This window comes from Trachinotus anak, unplaced genomic scaffold, assembly GCF_046630095.1.
Source record: "Trachinotus anak isolate AG129_WGS33_773 ecotype Australia unplaced genomic scaffold, CSIRO_AGI_Tana_v1 ptg000021l, whole genome shotgun sequence".
Lineage (NCBI taxonomy): Eukaryota > Metazoa > Chordata > Actinopteri > Carangiformes > Carangidae > Trachinotus > Trachinotus anak.
Genome location: NW_027273872.1, coordinates 16,563,704 through 16,579,203, shown reverse-complemented (window position 1 = coordinate 16,579,203; position 15,500 = coordinate 16,563,704). Strand labels below are relative to the sequence as shown.

The 15,500-nt window shown below is 38.9% G+C and overlaps 2 protein-coding genes across 3 annotated transcripts; both read right to left on the bottom strand.

The window, feature by feature from the left end:
- Positions 1-602: 602 nt before the first annotated feature.
- On the bottom strand, positions 603-7,906 carry kiaa1191 (KIAA1191 ortholog). Of its 2 annotated transcripts, XM_071457561.1 has the most exons (9): positions 7,680-7,885; positions 6,854-7,005; positions 6,543-6,669; positions 6,170-6,357; positions 5,855-5,966; positions 5,535-5,662; positions 2,766-2,917; positions 2,414-2,580; positions 603-1,887 (listed from the first exon to the last, which is right to left on the bottom strand). In XM_071457561.1, exons 3-9 carry the CDS (start codon positions 6,568-6,570, stop codon positions 1,682-1,684), a joined length of 981 nt encoding a protein of 326 aa, XP_071313662.1. In that variant the 5' UTR covers positions 6,571-6,669; positions 6,854-7,005; positions 7,680-7,885; the 3' UTR covers positions 603-1,681. The 2 variants fall into 2 exon arrangements, with proteins under 2 accessions (XP_071313662.1, XP_071313661.1); XM_071457560.1 differs by lacking the exon at positions 6,854-7,005 and having other exon boundaries at positions 7,680-7,906.
- A 1,488-nt stretch (positions 7,907-9,394) lies between these two features.
- LOC139605778 (C-X-C motif chemokine 11-1-like) lies at positions 9,395-10,592 on the bottom strand. Its single transcript, XM_071457554.1, has 4 exons — positions 10,414-10,592; positions 10,121-10,235; positions 9,848-9,922; positions 9,395-9,721 (listed from the first exon to the last, which is right to left on the bottom strand). Exons 1-4 carry the CDS (start codon positions 10,475-10,477, stop codon positions 9,661-9,663), a joined length of 315 nt encoding a protein of 104 aa, XP_071313655.1. The 5' UTR covers positions 10,478-10,592; the 3' UTR covers positions 9,395-9,660.
- Positions 10,593-15,500: the final 4,908 nt, after the last annotated feature.

Below are 15,500 nucleotides of genomic sequence, written 5' to 3'. Positions count from 1 at the left end.
TAATACATAATTGAAGTGATATATGTTGGCCTCTGTTCTTGATTCATATCTGATGACACATCAAGGAATTCATGTGGCAAACTACTAAGCAGGAAACAACCCAGTGATTGCATGTTTAACTTATTGCGCCACCTTGTGGACAAAGAGAGCAGTTAAACGTTGGGGCCAAATTCATGTATATTATCACCTTTATGAGCTAAACCAATAGAAATTTCCACTTAGTGCCAGTTGTATTTTTTTCTGACAAGGGGAATATACAAATACCTGGAAACAAAAGGACAGTTCAGTCAGATTTTTAGGCTATACTTCCACAGCACAATTCATATTCAATTGCATTCTGATTACTAAGCAACCATAAATACATAAGGAACTGTCCTATGTAAAAGTCAAGTCAGTCAACTTTTCTTCAAACACACAGCTGCTATACCACAACTGCTAAACACAAAAATATTTCTTCAAAATTAAATGCTTAATACTATACATATAAGTGGACACTATGGCATGTGATTAGGCTGCCTGTACACACCCCCTGTACTTGTATTGCCAATAGCTTTCATCAAGAAAAAACAATAAACAAAAAAAAAAAAAGAAAAAAAAAGCCATTTTTGCTTGTTACTATCAGATTTATTTACAGATATAAGTGGGAGACAACCTCCCTTGTGCAATTACTTATTGGAATTCATCAACTTTTTCAAATTAAACAGCAGGGATTCTTGGATTGTGATACACAAAAAAATCTAAGTTGTAAATGAGCAATGCTTTGTATTATTATAGCATTTTGAAAAAATGTGATGCAATATAAAAATGCAATAAACCAGAAATAAACCTACTACTTAGAATGAACAAAGTTGAATTAAAACTGAACAATATGAAAATACTTAGGTTGAAGAAATAATAATAATAATAATAAAAAAAATTCACTTCAGGTCAGCAGTCATACTGTCATAAAGTAAAATAGGATGCTCTTCCATATAATACAAAAACAAAAGCTGAACTTAGATGGCAAGAAAGCCAAAAGCAAACACGCCGCAAGTTTAGGCACAATATCAGTCATACCACACTATACTCTGCATGCTAACAGAGAAACGCACTACACAGCTACAAATCTGTGATCTTATTTAAAATAAAAAAATTATAATACAAATGAGGCAACTGAGCATTACGAATTGAAATAGCTGGTCAGTTTTAGTATGAGAGGCAATGCTAAAGTGATGAACTTAAGCAAAGGACTGACAAGATATTTCAATGACTTCAATGTGATGCCACCACTGACAATGGAACGAGGACAGCAACTTAATGCATGCCAATGCACCCATTCCGTGACAGAACAACAATAATACAAAGCAGTAGGATCTTTAGGGATGACAAATAAAATTACTTCATTTTGTGTTTTATTTGGACCAATGAGTTGGAAAGGATAATTAGGGGATGGTGTGTACTTTCAGAAGAAGAAGCTATCCATCTGAGTAGGTCCACTGGGAGAAGTAATAGTGTGGCGATGTCTCTGGGGCTGGTGAGCTAATACTAAAGGGGTCCTCATTCCTCGCAGCCTCAGTGAATTCAAGGAGGCAGAGGGGACAGAGGAAAGCAAATGAGCAACCAAATGGAGAGAAACAAAACACTGAGGATGTGGTACAATACAGTGTAGTTACAGAGGTGTAACTACACAGCTGGTCTGGGGTCAGAAGCCCGAAGGTGTTAAAACATTCATATCCCGAGGTTTAAGTTTGTGTGGCCGTGGGGGCACTGGCTTGGCCTCAATGCCCGAGATTTCAATCTTGGGGGGCATGAAGTTGGCATGGTCCTCCACCTTGAGGGTGACTTGGGTGTTGGTGCCATCCATGGTAGAGGACTTCTGCAGGCCAAAGTAGGACTGCAGTGAAAAACCTGCAGGAGAGAAGAGGAAGTGGTAGATGTTGTCATTAATAACCTAAATCTAGGTGTTAAGCGATCACCTTAACTGTTATGATTTTCAAGAGTAACTTTAAAAGCCGTTGTCAAGTCTTGCTTTTTATGATGCCCAGTGGTTTAAGTTCTCATCTTGCTGCAGTGATCTACAGGTGTACCCCAGGACCCCATGACATCACTGATAGGTGTGGTATAGGGTGCAAAATGGAAAACCACACGAGCAGAAAACATTTAATTTTTCTCAAATGTCAGTTTTTGCATGAAAACAACAACAATCCTGTCTAATAATACAAGATTTTTGGGTAGTGGGCAACCTTTTGTTTACATTGGGATCACAGATTGCGGTTTCAACATAACCCCACTCTGTCAATGAAAAATCCCCTTCACCCCAGTTGGTCATGGTGCAGGTTCATCCTACTACTACGACAAACTATTCTATCTATTGTGCATTAATAACATAAACAATACTGCTATACAGTCAATATCCACATGCAGGATCTCTCACCTGTGCTGCTTTCAGATCCTGGGTCAGTGGGGGACTTCTGCACCACAGACCGAGTTCCAAAGAAGCTCCACCTATCACCTCCTCCTCCCTCATTTCCTCCCATGTCTGTGTTTGGACTGTGCTCTGGGGTAGTAAGAAAAGGCGCAGGGCTCAGCTGGAACCAGCTCCTGTACTCCCGCCAAGCAATGAGCACACAAAACAACATGTGAAGGGATAAGCCATATGGCACCTCATATAGGCCATGTTAGGAAATGAAACATGTTATGATTAGGGGGTCTGGCTCCACCCATTTCAACATAAGATTTTTGGTCTGGGCTTTCAACAATGTGAACTAGTCATTTCAGCAGCCTACCTGCGACTAACAGCTGGTGATGAGTGGGGACTAACGCAGGGGGTGACGGAGGGGGTGACGGAGGGGGTGACAGAAGGGGTGCCACTTGGGGTGGATTGTGCTGATGTTGTAAGCCTGTCCTCCTTGAAGTCCCCGCTTGGCATTCTCAACTTCTGCACAGACAGAAAAAACAAACAAACAATGAAACAAAGAAAACAATGAAGGAATGACCTCCGCTGATCCAGAATCACCCTGTACATTATAAGGTGACTATAAAATAAGTTTTAATATACCATGGTTGACTGGGATCTCATTTTATATACCCTGTAAAAACAGCAAAGCTGGGACACTTTTTTCCCCCGCAACATGTTAGACTATGTTTGTGACAGATGTGTCAGAGGCACAGCATTGATTTTATTTAAAGAGCAAACACTCCTTGAATACACAATACAAAAGGTCAGCAGTGTTTTTCTGGACCTGCAGATCAAAAATGATAACAAAGTGCGTCACAGGTACTCAGAGCCTATGACCAGTGACCATGTGATGGGGGTGTAAAGAGACAGAGGGGGGAAAGACATACACAGAAAGGACTGCTCTGTTATAAAATTTTGGTGATCTGATGATGACCCACATTATTCAAAATAAGCTTTCACAGCATAAGCACTGAGCCTGAGAAGTTGCATTACTTAAAGGCCATTATTGCCATGAATATAAATTGCTTAAAACTCACTGGCTCTACCTGCAAAACCTCCAGTCCAAGTGATTATAACTTGGTCTCTTCTAGCCAAATAATAACCATGCAAAAGCTGGATTTAGATCCTGTTAACTAAAAATGCACATTCAATCATACTTGCCTTAACATTTAAGTCTACATCAGTAATTATCTCTGGAAGAAGGTTTTCAGTGTTCAGTCTCCATTCAATGTGGGCACATTCCCATCCATATGTTGCAAGTCCTTCAAAACTCATGTCAATCTTGTACATGTGGTCCTGCGTTCTGTTCAGGGCAATGGCCACCTTACAAATGAATAACATGGAGCACCCCCATGACCTTTAATACTGTCTGTATTATTTGGGTCGGTATCCTGTTTAGATTTCATCACTGCTCCATATCTGAGCTCCACCTCAGCCAGAATACTCCAAATCGGCAATCAACAACATTTTACGTATGACCTATAAAAGTGTGGGAGAGCTGCAATGGAGACAAAAAAGCAAATAAAAAAATGTTCCAGGATAGACCCCGGCTTATCATATCTGCATTAGATCCTCTCATGTGTTTATCAAAGAGAGGCACATATATTTTATTACAAATTATTTATATTATTTCATGGGAGCAAAGACTTGGCTAGTATGGATTATGTTTTCAATGAGTGTAAATGTCAAGAGGCAAGTGGAACCAGCCTAATTTTGTGTCACTCATTTATTATCATTTGGGTCGATGAGAATATGAGGAGCACAAACTGGGGCTAGCGGTTGCCTAGGTACACAACAGTTGCCTAAACAGTATGAATTAAAACAAAACGCAGAAGAGTCATGGGGAGAATCTCTGGTGTAGTAGTCTCTGTAGCTTCCATTCACGTTAAGCAATATAACCGTTTATTGCAGAACCACCGTTGGTTAGCTGGTGCTAAGCTATCTGTGGCTGGACAGTGACAAACCAGCTACTATATGAACCTATCAAGCAGCATAGTAAGCTAACGTTATCTAGACAGCTATAGTTAATGCTTGTGGCACAGTTATGAGCTCCACAGTACCTTACCTAAAGCTGGGGTAGGCTGATAACAGACACTTAATATGATAAATTAGTTTGTTCTCTAGGGTTAGCTCGAATGCCAGCTTTACTAGCTAGCCTACAGGGTTGCTTTGCTAACGGCCTGCTTTCCGGCTGAAATGTAGACATAGAGTGCTATCTTAACACAATAACTTCTCGACCTACCTTTTTATGATTAGTTTTCTTTTACGCTCCAGTCCGATATACGCCTTCATTTTGCCCATAATTTGCTGTTTTTTTTTTTTTTTTTCAAGTTTAAGGGACTATTGTTTCTCGAAAACACAGCCGGTACCGTCCGTACACACCACAGTCGGCCTCTGGAACGTCGGCTTTGTAAGGAGCTCAGTGATTGGTCCGTTTGAGAAAATAAGGGGGCTCGATTCATTTGAGGGCGTTGCCTGGCAACACCACCGATAGTACATATTACGTAATTTGTTTACCAAGGTGTTGCACAGTTGCCCTCCTCTGTGACTTTCTGCAAGCCTTGACAAATAAAGCTCAACACATAATAATCTGTTCGTGCAAGCTATATATTTAAAAAAAAACAAAACATTATTCTTGTTGTCAGTGTTTATGGGATGTTTGTGCACGAACATATTTCAGAGGTTGTGTGACATTTCCAAAGCAAATTTCCTCAGTCTGCAGCAATCTAATAAACTCAATCTTGCCAAAAGGTCACTGGTTACAGGCTAGAAAAAAAATAACACTTGAACAACAACTCTGTAATGATCTTGCTTAATCCTTGTTTTGTTATAACATTTTAGCCTAAACCAACTTCATCAGATATCCCTGATCAGATGATAAGACCTGCGACCTCTCATTTAGGCCTAAAATTTATACTGTATCAACAAGCAGTAAGTGAGACTGTGTGGGTTTTTTTTCCACCTTGTGTGATACTGCCCTTTGACACATGAGTCACACATTAACATGTAAGGATAATTATGCAAGTTATTTGAGGACAGGCACAAACTTTTTACTTCTGCACACATCAAGCTACTCACATTTGACATCAATACTCACTGGCAGTGTGCCGTCACCCAGACGGTGAAAGCGTGTCTCCTCGGTGGAGAGGCCCTTGTGAGGAGAGTAACCAGCGTCTGTCAGCCCCGCCTGGTGCTCAAATCTCTGGAGGCTCTCCTGGGTTTGCTCTAAGTAAAGATGGGCAGCGTTGCAGATGAAATTAGTCAGTGTTTTAATGTGGTGCACTCCATTATAGCCTGCTGATACTCTGAAGATTGTTTGTCAACTTAGTTTATCCGTGTCTTTATATGTTTAGGTATTTATGAAATGAAATTAAGATAAATGTTTTTCAATTAAGTTACTCCGTTTGGTTGACTTACTGATCATGAGTGAGCTCATTAGAGAGGTGGCTTTGGCTTTCACCACAGGCACTGGGGACTTGGCTGGCGTTGCTGCCTCAAAAGTCAGACGCTTCCCACCACTCTCACCTTCCTAGTCACACAAGTTCACACAAGTTGGTATTAACTCACAAACCAGTTACCAAACAGATATGTGAGCAAATCAAAAGAGTGCCGGCATGCACCTAACCTCCAAGAACAGGCTACACACCAGCCAGAACAACCAGCGTTTAGTTCGGGTAGCCAGTTCATGTCACCAAAACAACTTGGTATTAGTGCAAGCAAACAGGAAAGCACCTCTGCAGCGTTCCTGAACTTGTGCTGTGGGATGACAGGGTCTTTCCACAAGATGTTGACAGTTAGGTCTGGGGGCGGAGAATGCATGGGGGCATCCATGTGCTCATCATAGCTGATGTTACGCCGAGTCATTCCAATAGGAGACGATAAGGCCCCAAAGAGTCCAGATGACGTGTCCGACTCCAGTGCTGAAGTATGGAAATAAACAGACATGTTAAAGTTGTGTTTCATTTTGCTTAAGAAAATTATTTCTACTCTTTTACTTCTATTTCGATATCGACACAAACTCAACAATCAATTTCGCACAGTAGAAAATGTAAAATTATCATCCATATCTCTCTGTTAATATGCCAAAATTAAACTCCTACATTACCTGGAATGTCTCCCCGTCTTGAGGCCATTGTGACACCAGATCAGAGAGGATGGCCACAGGAGACTGTGGAGGCTGACAGTGTGGCCGTCAGCTATACTTGCTTGAGTTTGGACTCCAAATCTGAACACTTCATCACATGATATCACACAGTTATACAGGGCCATTAGAATTAGACAGATATAGTGGCCTGCCCCTATGGATGCAAAGTATGTAGCGCAAGAACAACACATCAGCCCTATCACCGCACTATGTTTTTATTGGCCAAATCATGGTTAAATCCGAGAATAAACACATCAGAGAACTGTATTTACTGTGCACAGTGCATGGTGTTCTGTTTCTGCCCTGCTCCAAATAGAAGCTGAGAGTCTGGTTACAGCAGTGTCGTTAATATCGGTGAATGTCAGAGTCACCCTCATATACCAGCCTCTACTTCTCTTCATGGAAAACTGTGAACTCAAGCAGACTGATAGTAACACGGAAATGAAACTTTTGGAATTAAGGAAATAGGTCTACTGTTTGTTAGACAGACTGGAACCCGTTCTGCAATAGGTTCCTCACTATGCAAATTACAAAAAGCCTCCCTCAGTCTCATGTGTTATGATGAACCTGTCTACCTCTGTTATCAGGGCTCCTTATCAGCCTTGTCTGAGCTCACTTTCCACTCACTGCAGTCCACCTGCATCTTCCTAATTTAAATGAACGATGAGAGCCACATGCAAAATCTAAACCGAGATTCTCACATTGATCAGATCTAGGTTGGTGGTTATTTCCTGGTCTTGTCTGCTCTCCAGACAGCTGCCAGTTTTCTGCTGTTCACGTCATCACTGTGGGGAAGCCAGATACGGTGACTTGCAAAAAAAAAAAACAAAAAAAAAAAAGGGAACCGAAATCATGCGACTCTCGCGTTGGAATAACGTCTAAAATAATCTGTAAACTATAATCATAATAACAAAAGCAGTTCTGATGTGGTGATAATTTACCACAGCCTACCTGATATTAAATTAAAAGAAATGGAGCCATTCATTGAAGTGGTAGCTAATATCTGCATTTTATTATGTGTCTCTTTAATAGTGCTCAGTCATTTGCAGCGTTCCCATGAAGGATAACAGCTTGTCATGCGTGCAGCTGAACACTCACCTCAACCTGCCAGTGTCTCCTCTCCTCTCCTGCTGAGATTATTCCACAGCCGCAGTGGTTTCTCTGGCAAAGCTGCGCCGATTTGACAGACTGGACAGACAAATGCTGTATGTTTGCTCAGCGGTCGGTTCATCCATGACTTTTGGACATGCAGAGGGTAAACAGAGAGCTGAGGCGGCCACACAGCACCGGTGAACGCAGCCGGCAACGCAGCCGGCGGAAGTGCTGCTCTGAAACTTCAGACTCTGCAGCATGTTGGGAATAACAAGTGTGGTGCAATACAACGACATTGTCAAAAAAACAAAACAAAACAAAATAAAAAAAACAAGTGCGAGGAAACACATATTCAATTCAAATTCAAATGATTGGTGACTTGGTTCTGTTCAGACATTTACATTATGGACACTCAGTTGCTTTTTGAAGACAATAAACTGGCCCCAGTTAGTTAAAGGTGAGGTAAAGGTTGGGTTTAGGCATGTATAAACGTAGTGGTAATGGTTAAGGTTAGGGTAAGTCCCCTGTGTGTAAATGAATGCCAGTGTGTGTGTGTGTGTGTGTGTGTGTGCACCCATGTGGGTGGGTGTAGAGGATTGCAGCCTATGAGACTCAGTTGAGCTGAGCCACCCCTGTCAGAGCTGAGCAGGTAACCGTGGTGTTTGCAGGTTATCAACCTGTAATCCCAGAGTCTGACTGCAGCTTTGGTGCCCTGACCCCACTCTGATATCTGATACACGTAAGTAGTAGTGCAGGGGTCTTCAACCTGTTTTACTCTGAGAGCTACTGCGACAAAATAAGGGGGACTGAGCACTCTCCATGTCTTATATTACTGGTTATATTTATTCAGATAAAATATTCAGATCAGATTGCTCTCCAAACCAAATCAGATGAAGAAAATAATTTAACAAGTCATCAAATGTCAATACCCACAATTTTTTACCAAAACCATCTGACACTCACAATGGTGTAAATTTTTTTGTTTAGAATATAAGTCATGATTCAGTCAACCCTGAACACACGGACATTACAAAACAATAGCAACTAAACATCATAGAAATAAGACGGAAAAGAATCTCCTCAGTAAGTAATCCAGTGATATTTGTCAGCACGTCTAACAAACAGAAACTTACAGAAACAAACAGAAATAAAAAATAAAAAAAAATAAATCGGGGCCCAAGTTGAAGTCCACAGCTTAACCCACTTAATCCACCCATTCCTGTTTCTTGGGAAAGTTTAGTTTATATCTGTTCTGTTACCCAGAAGTTACTATCACTGCATGTCGCCTACAGCATATCACATGTAAACAAAGTTGACAGTGTAACTCATTTTACAGCTTACAAATGATGATTTGGTGTTGAATGTCTGTGTATTTGATTTAGTTGCATTTGGAGTAGCTTTACTGAATGAAGTTGTTTATCCAAAAGTTTGAACTATGCATCCACGGTTTGTACAGACTTTATTCTCAGAACCTTTGATGAACTACTCTAAACCAGGGGGTGAGCTACTGGTAGCTCGCGAGCCACCTGTTGGAGACCCATTCATTGTGTGTAAAATACATCTTGAAGTGTAACTCTCTCTGATGTTTCAAGCTTGTCTAAGATCACAGGATATTTGAATTGATGAATATACTGTATTTTATGCATTGGCAGCTCTGAACCACAAGATAGCACTGTTGATACTGGACACAAACAGTGGAACACAAAACAATTACTCAATGCTGCATTGATTTTTTTCTTTTTATTTCAAAAAACTGAAGCTATCAAAATGCAGAAAAACTTGGTTTACAGCACATAAATGTATTTACAAAAACAAACAAGAGGAAATAAGATAGAACGGAGATATACTGTAAGTGCACACCAGTATAAATAGAAGATAAATAGATTAAAAGCTTAATTCATTTCACATCTACAGTCATCTGAAGATGCATTTGCTGGGGCAGGTCCGAGGTCATATGAGCTTCTTGTTCACCGAGTTTAAGAGAGAGTCAGTTGTCAGCTGTGTTGGTGCTAGCTGGTCTGACTGTGGTCAAGGTTTTCTTGTTCTTTCTACAAATGACAATAAAACAAGAAGAGCAAACATTAGACTCTTTACAACATTATTATATATTTCTAACAAATGTGGTGGTCAGTATATTCTTAAGGTGAGGCTTGAATTCAGCGCTATATACTTACAGGATGTTAACCAGGAGGTTTTTCACTGCCTTGTTTTTGGGGTTCAGGCAAAAGCGAGCATTGCTGGCAGTAACACTGTTGAAATTGACAATGGAAATAAGTTCAGTTGAAGAGATTGAGGGAAAACATACAACATAAACAGATATATAGATGAGCCATGCAGGTAGACTAATAGAGGTATTTCTCAGAGGATTCGCTACATTAACTCTATATTAACATCAATTCTCCCGATAGCATCCTACTGTCGTACTTAAAAAAAGCAGTGTATCTTACACAATCTCCACTTTGTCACAGAAGATGGTTGCTGGGTAGATCTGGATGTCCTTTATTTCTGACTTTGTAATGCTGTTCCTGACACGCTGACACAGACACTGCTGTCCAGATTCACCTAGAGAGGAGGACAAGGAAAGAAACATTTTACCATAATCCTTTTGACAGCACAGAATGCCAGTTTACATCCACCAAAATTGATCAAAATATATAAACAATAGTTTTGCATGAATGCAACAAATCTCTCGGTCACTATATTAGAGTCAAAAATGATGAAAAATGGGATAAAAACTTACGCTGGGCATTAGAGATGCAGACCACAACAGCCAGAAGCAGAAACACTTTGATGATGCCAGACATTGTTGGTTTCCTCTTTGGTCACGATGACACTGGTGCTGGAAAAAAGTCTTAGTTTTTGTGTTGAAGATGAGAGATTAGCTGGTGTGTTGACAGAAGCAGTGTGAGGGGTAGAGGCAGAGGCTGGCTTTAAATACAGTCTTTAGCACATACATCATGCTTCAAGGGAATTTTTTGCAAGTGGAAACCGAAACTTCAAAACCACAAGAGACAAAAAAAAAAAACAAAAAAAAAAAAACCAAACCTACTTATTCCACTGTCCTTTCCCTCTGGTTATATCAATAATTTGAAAAGATTTTAGATTATAGAAATATATTAGATATCATGTTGTTTCATTCATGAGAATGAAAATGTAAAAAAAAAAAAAAAAGTTGTAAAAACTGGCAGGTATAGTTAAACTTTTTCATCAAATTTTTACCTACTCTGTTTGTGTAAATAGCCATGTGTCGAATCTTATCTTATTGGACCTTTTGCACGTTTTCTTCATGTTTAAACAATGAAGAGCAAAGCTCCAAACAAATGGGTCATATCAAAATAAAACTAAAATATGTTGATATTAAGATCACTTCCTTTCTGTTTCCGTTTTCTACCTATTTGCAAAATGAAGTGAAGCTATACAAGAGTACAGCTCTAAGCTTTGTGTCTTCATGTTGAGATGAATTGAGTTCATGCAGGAGTCATAAGTTATCGAGCAAAGACACAACTGAACTGAATATGTATCAATCATGATGACGACAAAAGAATGACAAATTAAATCCTTGTACTTTGGCATATTGTTATATTCCTTCTGCCTCAAGATAGAGAAGATAAAGTTAAATATCAAAAAGGTCACATTATTTGACCTATCCGTGAGAGTCATTCTTATATTTCGGATTTACTTGGTAAAAATGTTTTCAGTTGTTTTTTTTTTTCATCCAATTACTTTAGTTTTTTGTGGGTTATTTTGTATATGACAGTACAAAATGTAGGTGGTGAGCTTTGCAAGATGCTCTGTTGTATTTTGTGTGCATCCGTGGTTAACACCTTCAGTGTGTACCAAATCAAATGTGTGAGTCGGAAAAGACTGAAGGCACGATTTCATGTCTTTCCGCTGTAGTTCCATTCTTGCTACACTTATGTGACTTGTGTGGTGAGAAAAAAGTCAGTAGTATTGGGCTTATCTGATAGATTCTTATCTTGATTTCCTGATTATATTTTATTTTTGATAATAACACCACATCAAATAGATCCGATGTTATATGTCCTCCTAAGGTCACTGGTTTGAAAGGAAATGCTTAGTTTCAGCAGAAAGCTTGGTCTGGGCATGAGTTTCAGTTTTATGTCCTCTTTCACTTTTCTGGACAAGGTCAATTTCTATCACAATTTTTGTCCATTTCTATTTTGGTGCCCTTCTCTTTTCTATTGTATTTACGCAACAAAAAACACAAATCTGGTAGGAAACAAAAGCAAGATGAAGTGTGAAGATTACTGAAGTTATTGTAATGTGACATTATGTAGTATCATGGAACACGTGACTGTTAAAAAGAAAGGATGGTAAAGTCAAATGAACATGACTGCTGAATTGCTGTAATTTCATAGAACTTTGACACTTACTGTACCTCCATAGTCGTCTACAGCCATACTGATAGTTTTGGTTTCAGTTGTGCAGGTTTTGAGATTTCTGTCTCCTTTGGACTAAATATGGGAGACACATCTCCAAACCAGGGCAACTAAAACCAAAACCATCCATATAGAAACTACTACATAGTTATTGTAATCTGGGTGATTCAACCCCAAAAACATGGTGACAATGAAAGTTAAGATTATAATATATATCTTATCTTGTCTTATCTTATCTTATCTTATCTTATTTTATCTCATTTTATCTTATCTTATCTTATCTTATCTTCCTCTGGTTTTGACATGCCAACAAACAGATTACAGAATTCTTTCGAAATCTGTCAAGCCGTGCTAATTTAAGACATGGGGTCTCCCCTGACAATGAAGTACAGTGACAGGGACTTTCATCTATTGCTGCACATGGAACAGGCTAAACATTAATGGTAAGGTTGTCAGAAATCGTAACTTCTCCGTTCACAAAAGATAGCTTATAAAACACATTAAATTCTATTACAACACAAAATGTGTGTTAAAATGTGAGTCATGAATCTTGAATTTCTCTGGTTGACTAATCAGGGGCATTTAGAAAACACATGACGGCTGCTACAGTACAGCGCCAAGATACAATTTCATCCTGACAAGCAGACTGCACTTAGCAAGCTTGAATTTTTTATACATCCCTTCAGTTAATATTTCATAGGTTTTACTTATTGGGGACCGAAGAGTGCACCGCCTCTCATCAGTAAAGTACAGCTTGTTCTGCCACTCACTGGCACAGGAACAAAAACATGTAGCTGCAGGCTAATGTATATATGACCACTAGCATGGTTCATGGAAAAAAGGTGTTTTTTTTAATTTGGCCTATTCACTGTGGAGGGGGGTGAATGTGGATTTGTGCAAGGGGATTGCCAGCCGTAACTGTTATAAATTATTCATGTTTCCTTTTTGTGAGGCAGCTCATCTCTCCACCAAAAGCAAATACCACAAAGTGTGACCATAAACCAACAGGAACTAATAACATCAGCAAAGTCTCTTCCTCTGTAGGCTTTTGGTGCACGGCTTAGGGTGGTTGCACTTCTCATTTCATTTGAAAAGTCATTTTTACAATCAGCGACAAGCTATGATTAAATAAAAAGTGAATGGTGAGAGAAAGTTGGATGTACAGTACACAAAGTCAGCGGTGGAAGAAGTATTAAAATCCTGCAAAAGTACCAATATAAATATTAGTATTACAAACTCCTTGCACCTTTTTTTTAAGGCAGTAGTAGAGATAGGCTATGCACAGGAAGTGTAGGGGGGTAGATGGAGGGGTATGACATACAACAAAGATCCCCCAGCCGGCAATCTAACTCACTCTGCATGTTGAAAAATGACCCCTGTCAATGATCATCACATGATTAGATTGTAAATATTGATGAATTAATTAGGTAGGAATTAGGTAGTTTACAGTTCAGCAGTTCAATCCAGTGGTTCAGGCCTGTAGGGGTCCAATCCTCCTCCAAAGGCTCACAATATAAATTTGGTGTGTGAAATGATTTATGAGAAAATAGAAACAAAACATTCTACCATACAAGTTAGGGAGTCTTTTTTATCTATCTATCTGAACCTATCTGAAATGTGACTAATGGCTTGAAGTAGTCACTGATTTTGTTGTAATAGGTCAGAAGCCAAAAAGCTTGAGAACCACCTGTTTAATTTTTAACAATCTATTCATTATTTTCTATCTTATCACATGCTTTTAAAATGGAAAGGCACAAGTAAAGTATTTCAAAACTCTACTTAAATACAGTACTTGATTAAATGTTATTATCCACTACTGCACAACATCTGTCACACATCCACCTTATCCATCGCCTCAGCTACAAATCCTGGTTGATCAATGTCTACACAAATATACTGTATATTATTTTATACATTGAGGATAAGACTCTGGACTTGTGGATTTTCTTCATACATAAATGAGAGACCTATTGCTGTATTCTGCTGTAGAAGGAGAGTTGTTTTTTGTTGCTGAATTGATGCTGGAGGTTGAAAGGTCAAATGTCAGTTTCATTTGGTGATCCGAGGTTTGTTCCTCTGTGTGGTTGTTTTCCTCCACTACAGTGGTTGAGATTATTCCATATATGTTAAAGGTCCCATATTGTTCAGTTTTCAAGTTGTTCTGAAATGCTATATAGCCTAACCCTAACCCTAACCCTAATAGTTTAGCTATATAGCTAAATGTAAGAATGATGTTTTGCAAATTCATTTGAAAAGAAAGTTTTTTAACCTCATAGGTCAGTAACAAAAATGAAACCAAGCTATTTTACAAGGAATCAAACAAGATTAGGACAGTTACTGTAATCTGTCTGAAAATGCATCGTTTTCAGAAATTCAGTAATTTTATACTAAACTAATCAAACAAAATATTAAAAATGTTGATGTATTTGACCTATATTATACATGCTGATTTGACTGGAAACCAGGAAGGTAGCAACAGGCCTTGCTTTCATCCGGCTGTGCTGAGGTGTGAAAAGACAGAGAGCTGAGAGAATCTTGTCCTTTGCAGTGACAGTGAAGATGGTTTTCTGTTCCTGGAACCATCGACGTTTATGTTCCCTGCTTCGTTCTAGCATTTCTTCCAGTTGATGTCCACGTGTCTATGTTCACCGACAAGCTTCTTATTAGTTAGTTAACAGGACTATTCTTGTGCTGCCACAGTAGCTGCTGAGATCTGGGGTCATGGCAACATGTGGACATTGAATAAAGTCAGAAATTAATTTAGTTTAAAAATATATTTGATTAGTAGTTCAACAGCAACATCACTGTCCAGAAACAGTGTCCTTGTTACTCTGGATGATCTATTTAACACACTGGGAACAATTTAAGACTATTTCTACAGGAGAAACTAGTTCAGACAGATTCAACCTGTCCACACCTTTCATTTAAAAAGTGACCTCTTTTTTCATCACTAAAGGAAAAAAAAAAAGCTCTGACAAAATAAAAAGGAAATGTGTGGGACACAAATTCAGTGGTAGAAGAAGTATTAAAATCCTGTAAAAGAACCAATACAAAGATGTTAGAGTACTCTATTATCAGTAAAAGTCCTGCATTGAAACTCTTTAAGTGAAAGTACAGAGGATTTTTTTTCGTTTTTGTGGCATTTTTACTTTATTTCACAGCGGTAGCAGAGATACAGACAGGAAATATAGAGGGGAGAGAATACAATGACATGCAACAAAGATCCCCTAACTGGGGTGGGGGTGGTTATCACATGCTTTCAAATTAAAATCATCATTTGAAAAACAACTGAAGAATAGATTGCAACACTGTTCCTGGAAATATGTTTTGTGTATTTGTGTACTTTATATATTCATAGTTTAACGCTGTTGCCAGGCTGTCCGAGACAAATTTCAATTCACAATATAGTATTAGATATTGAGTAACT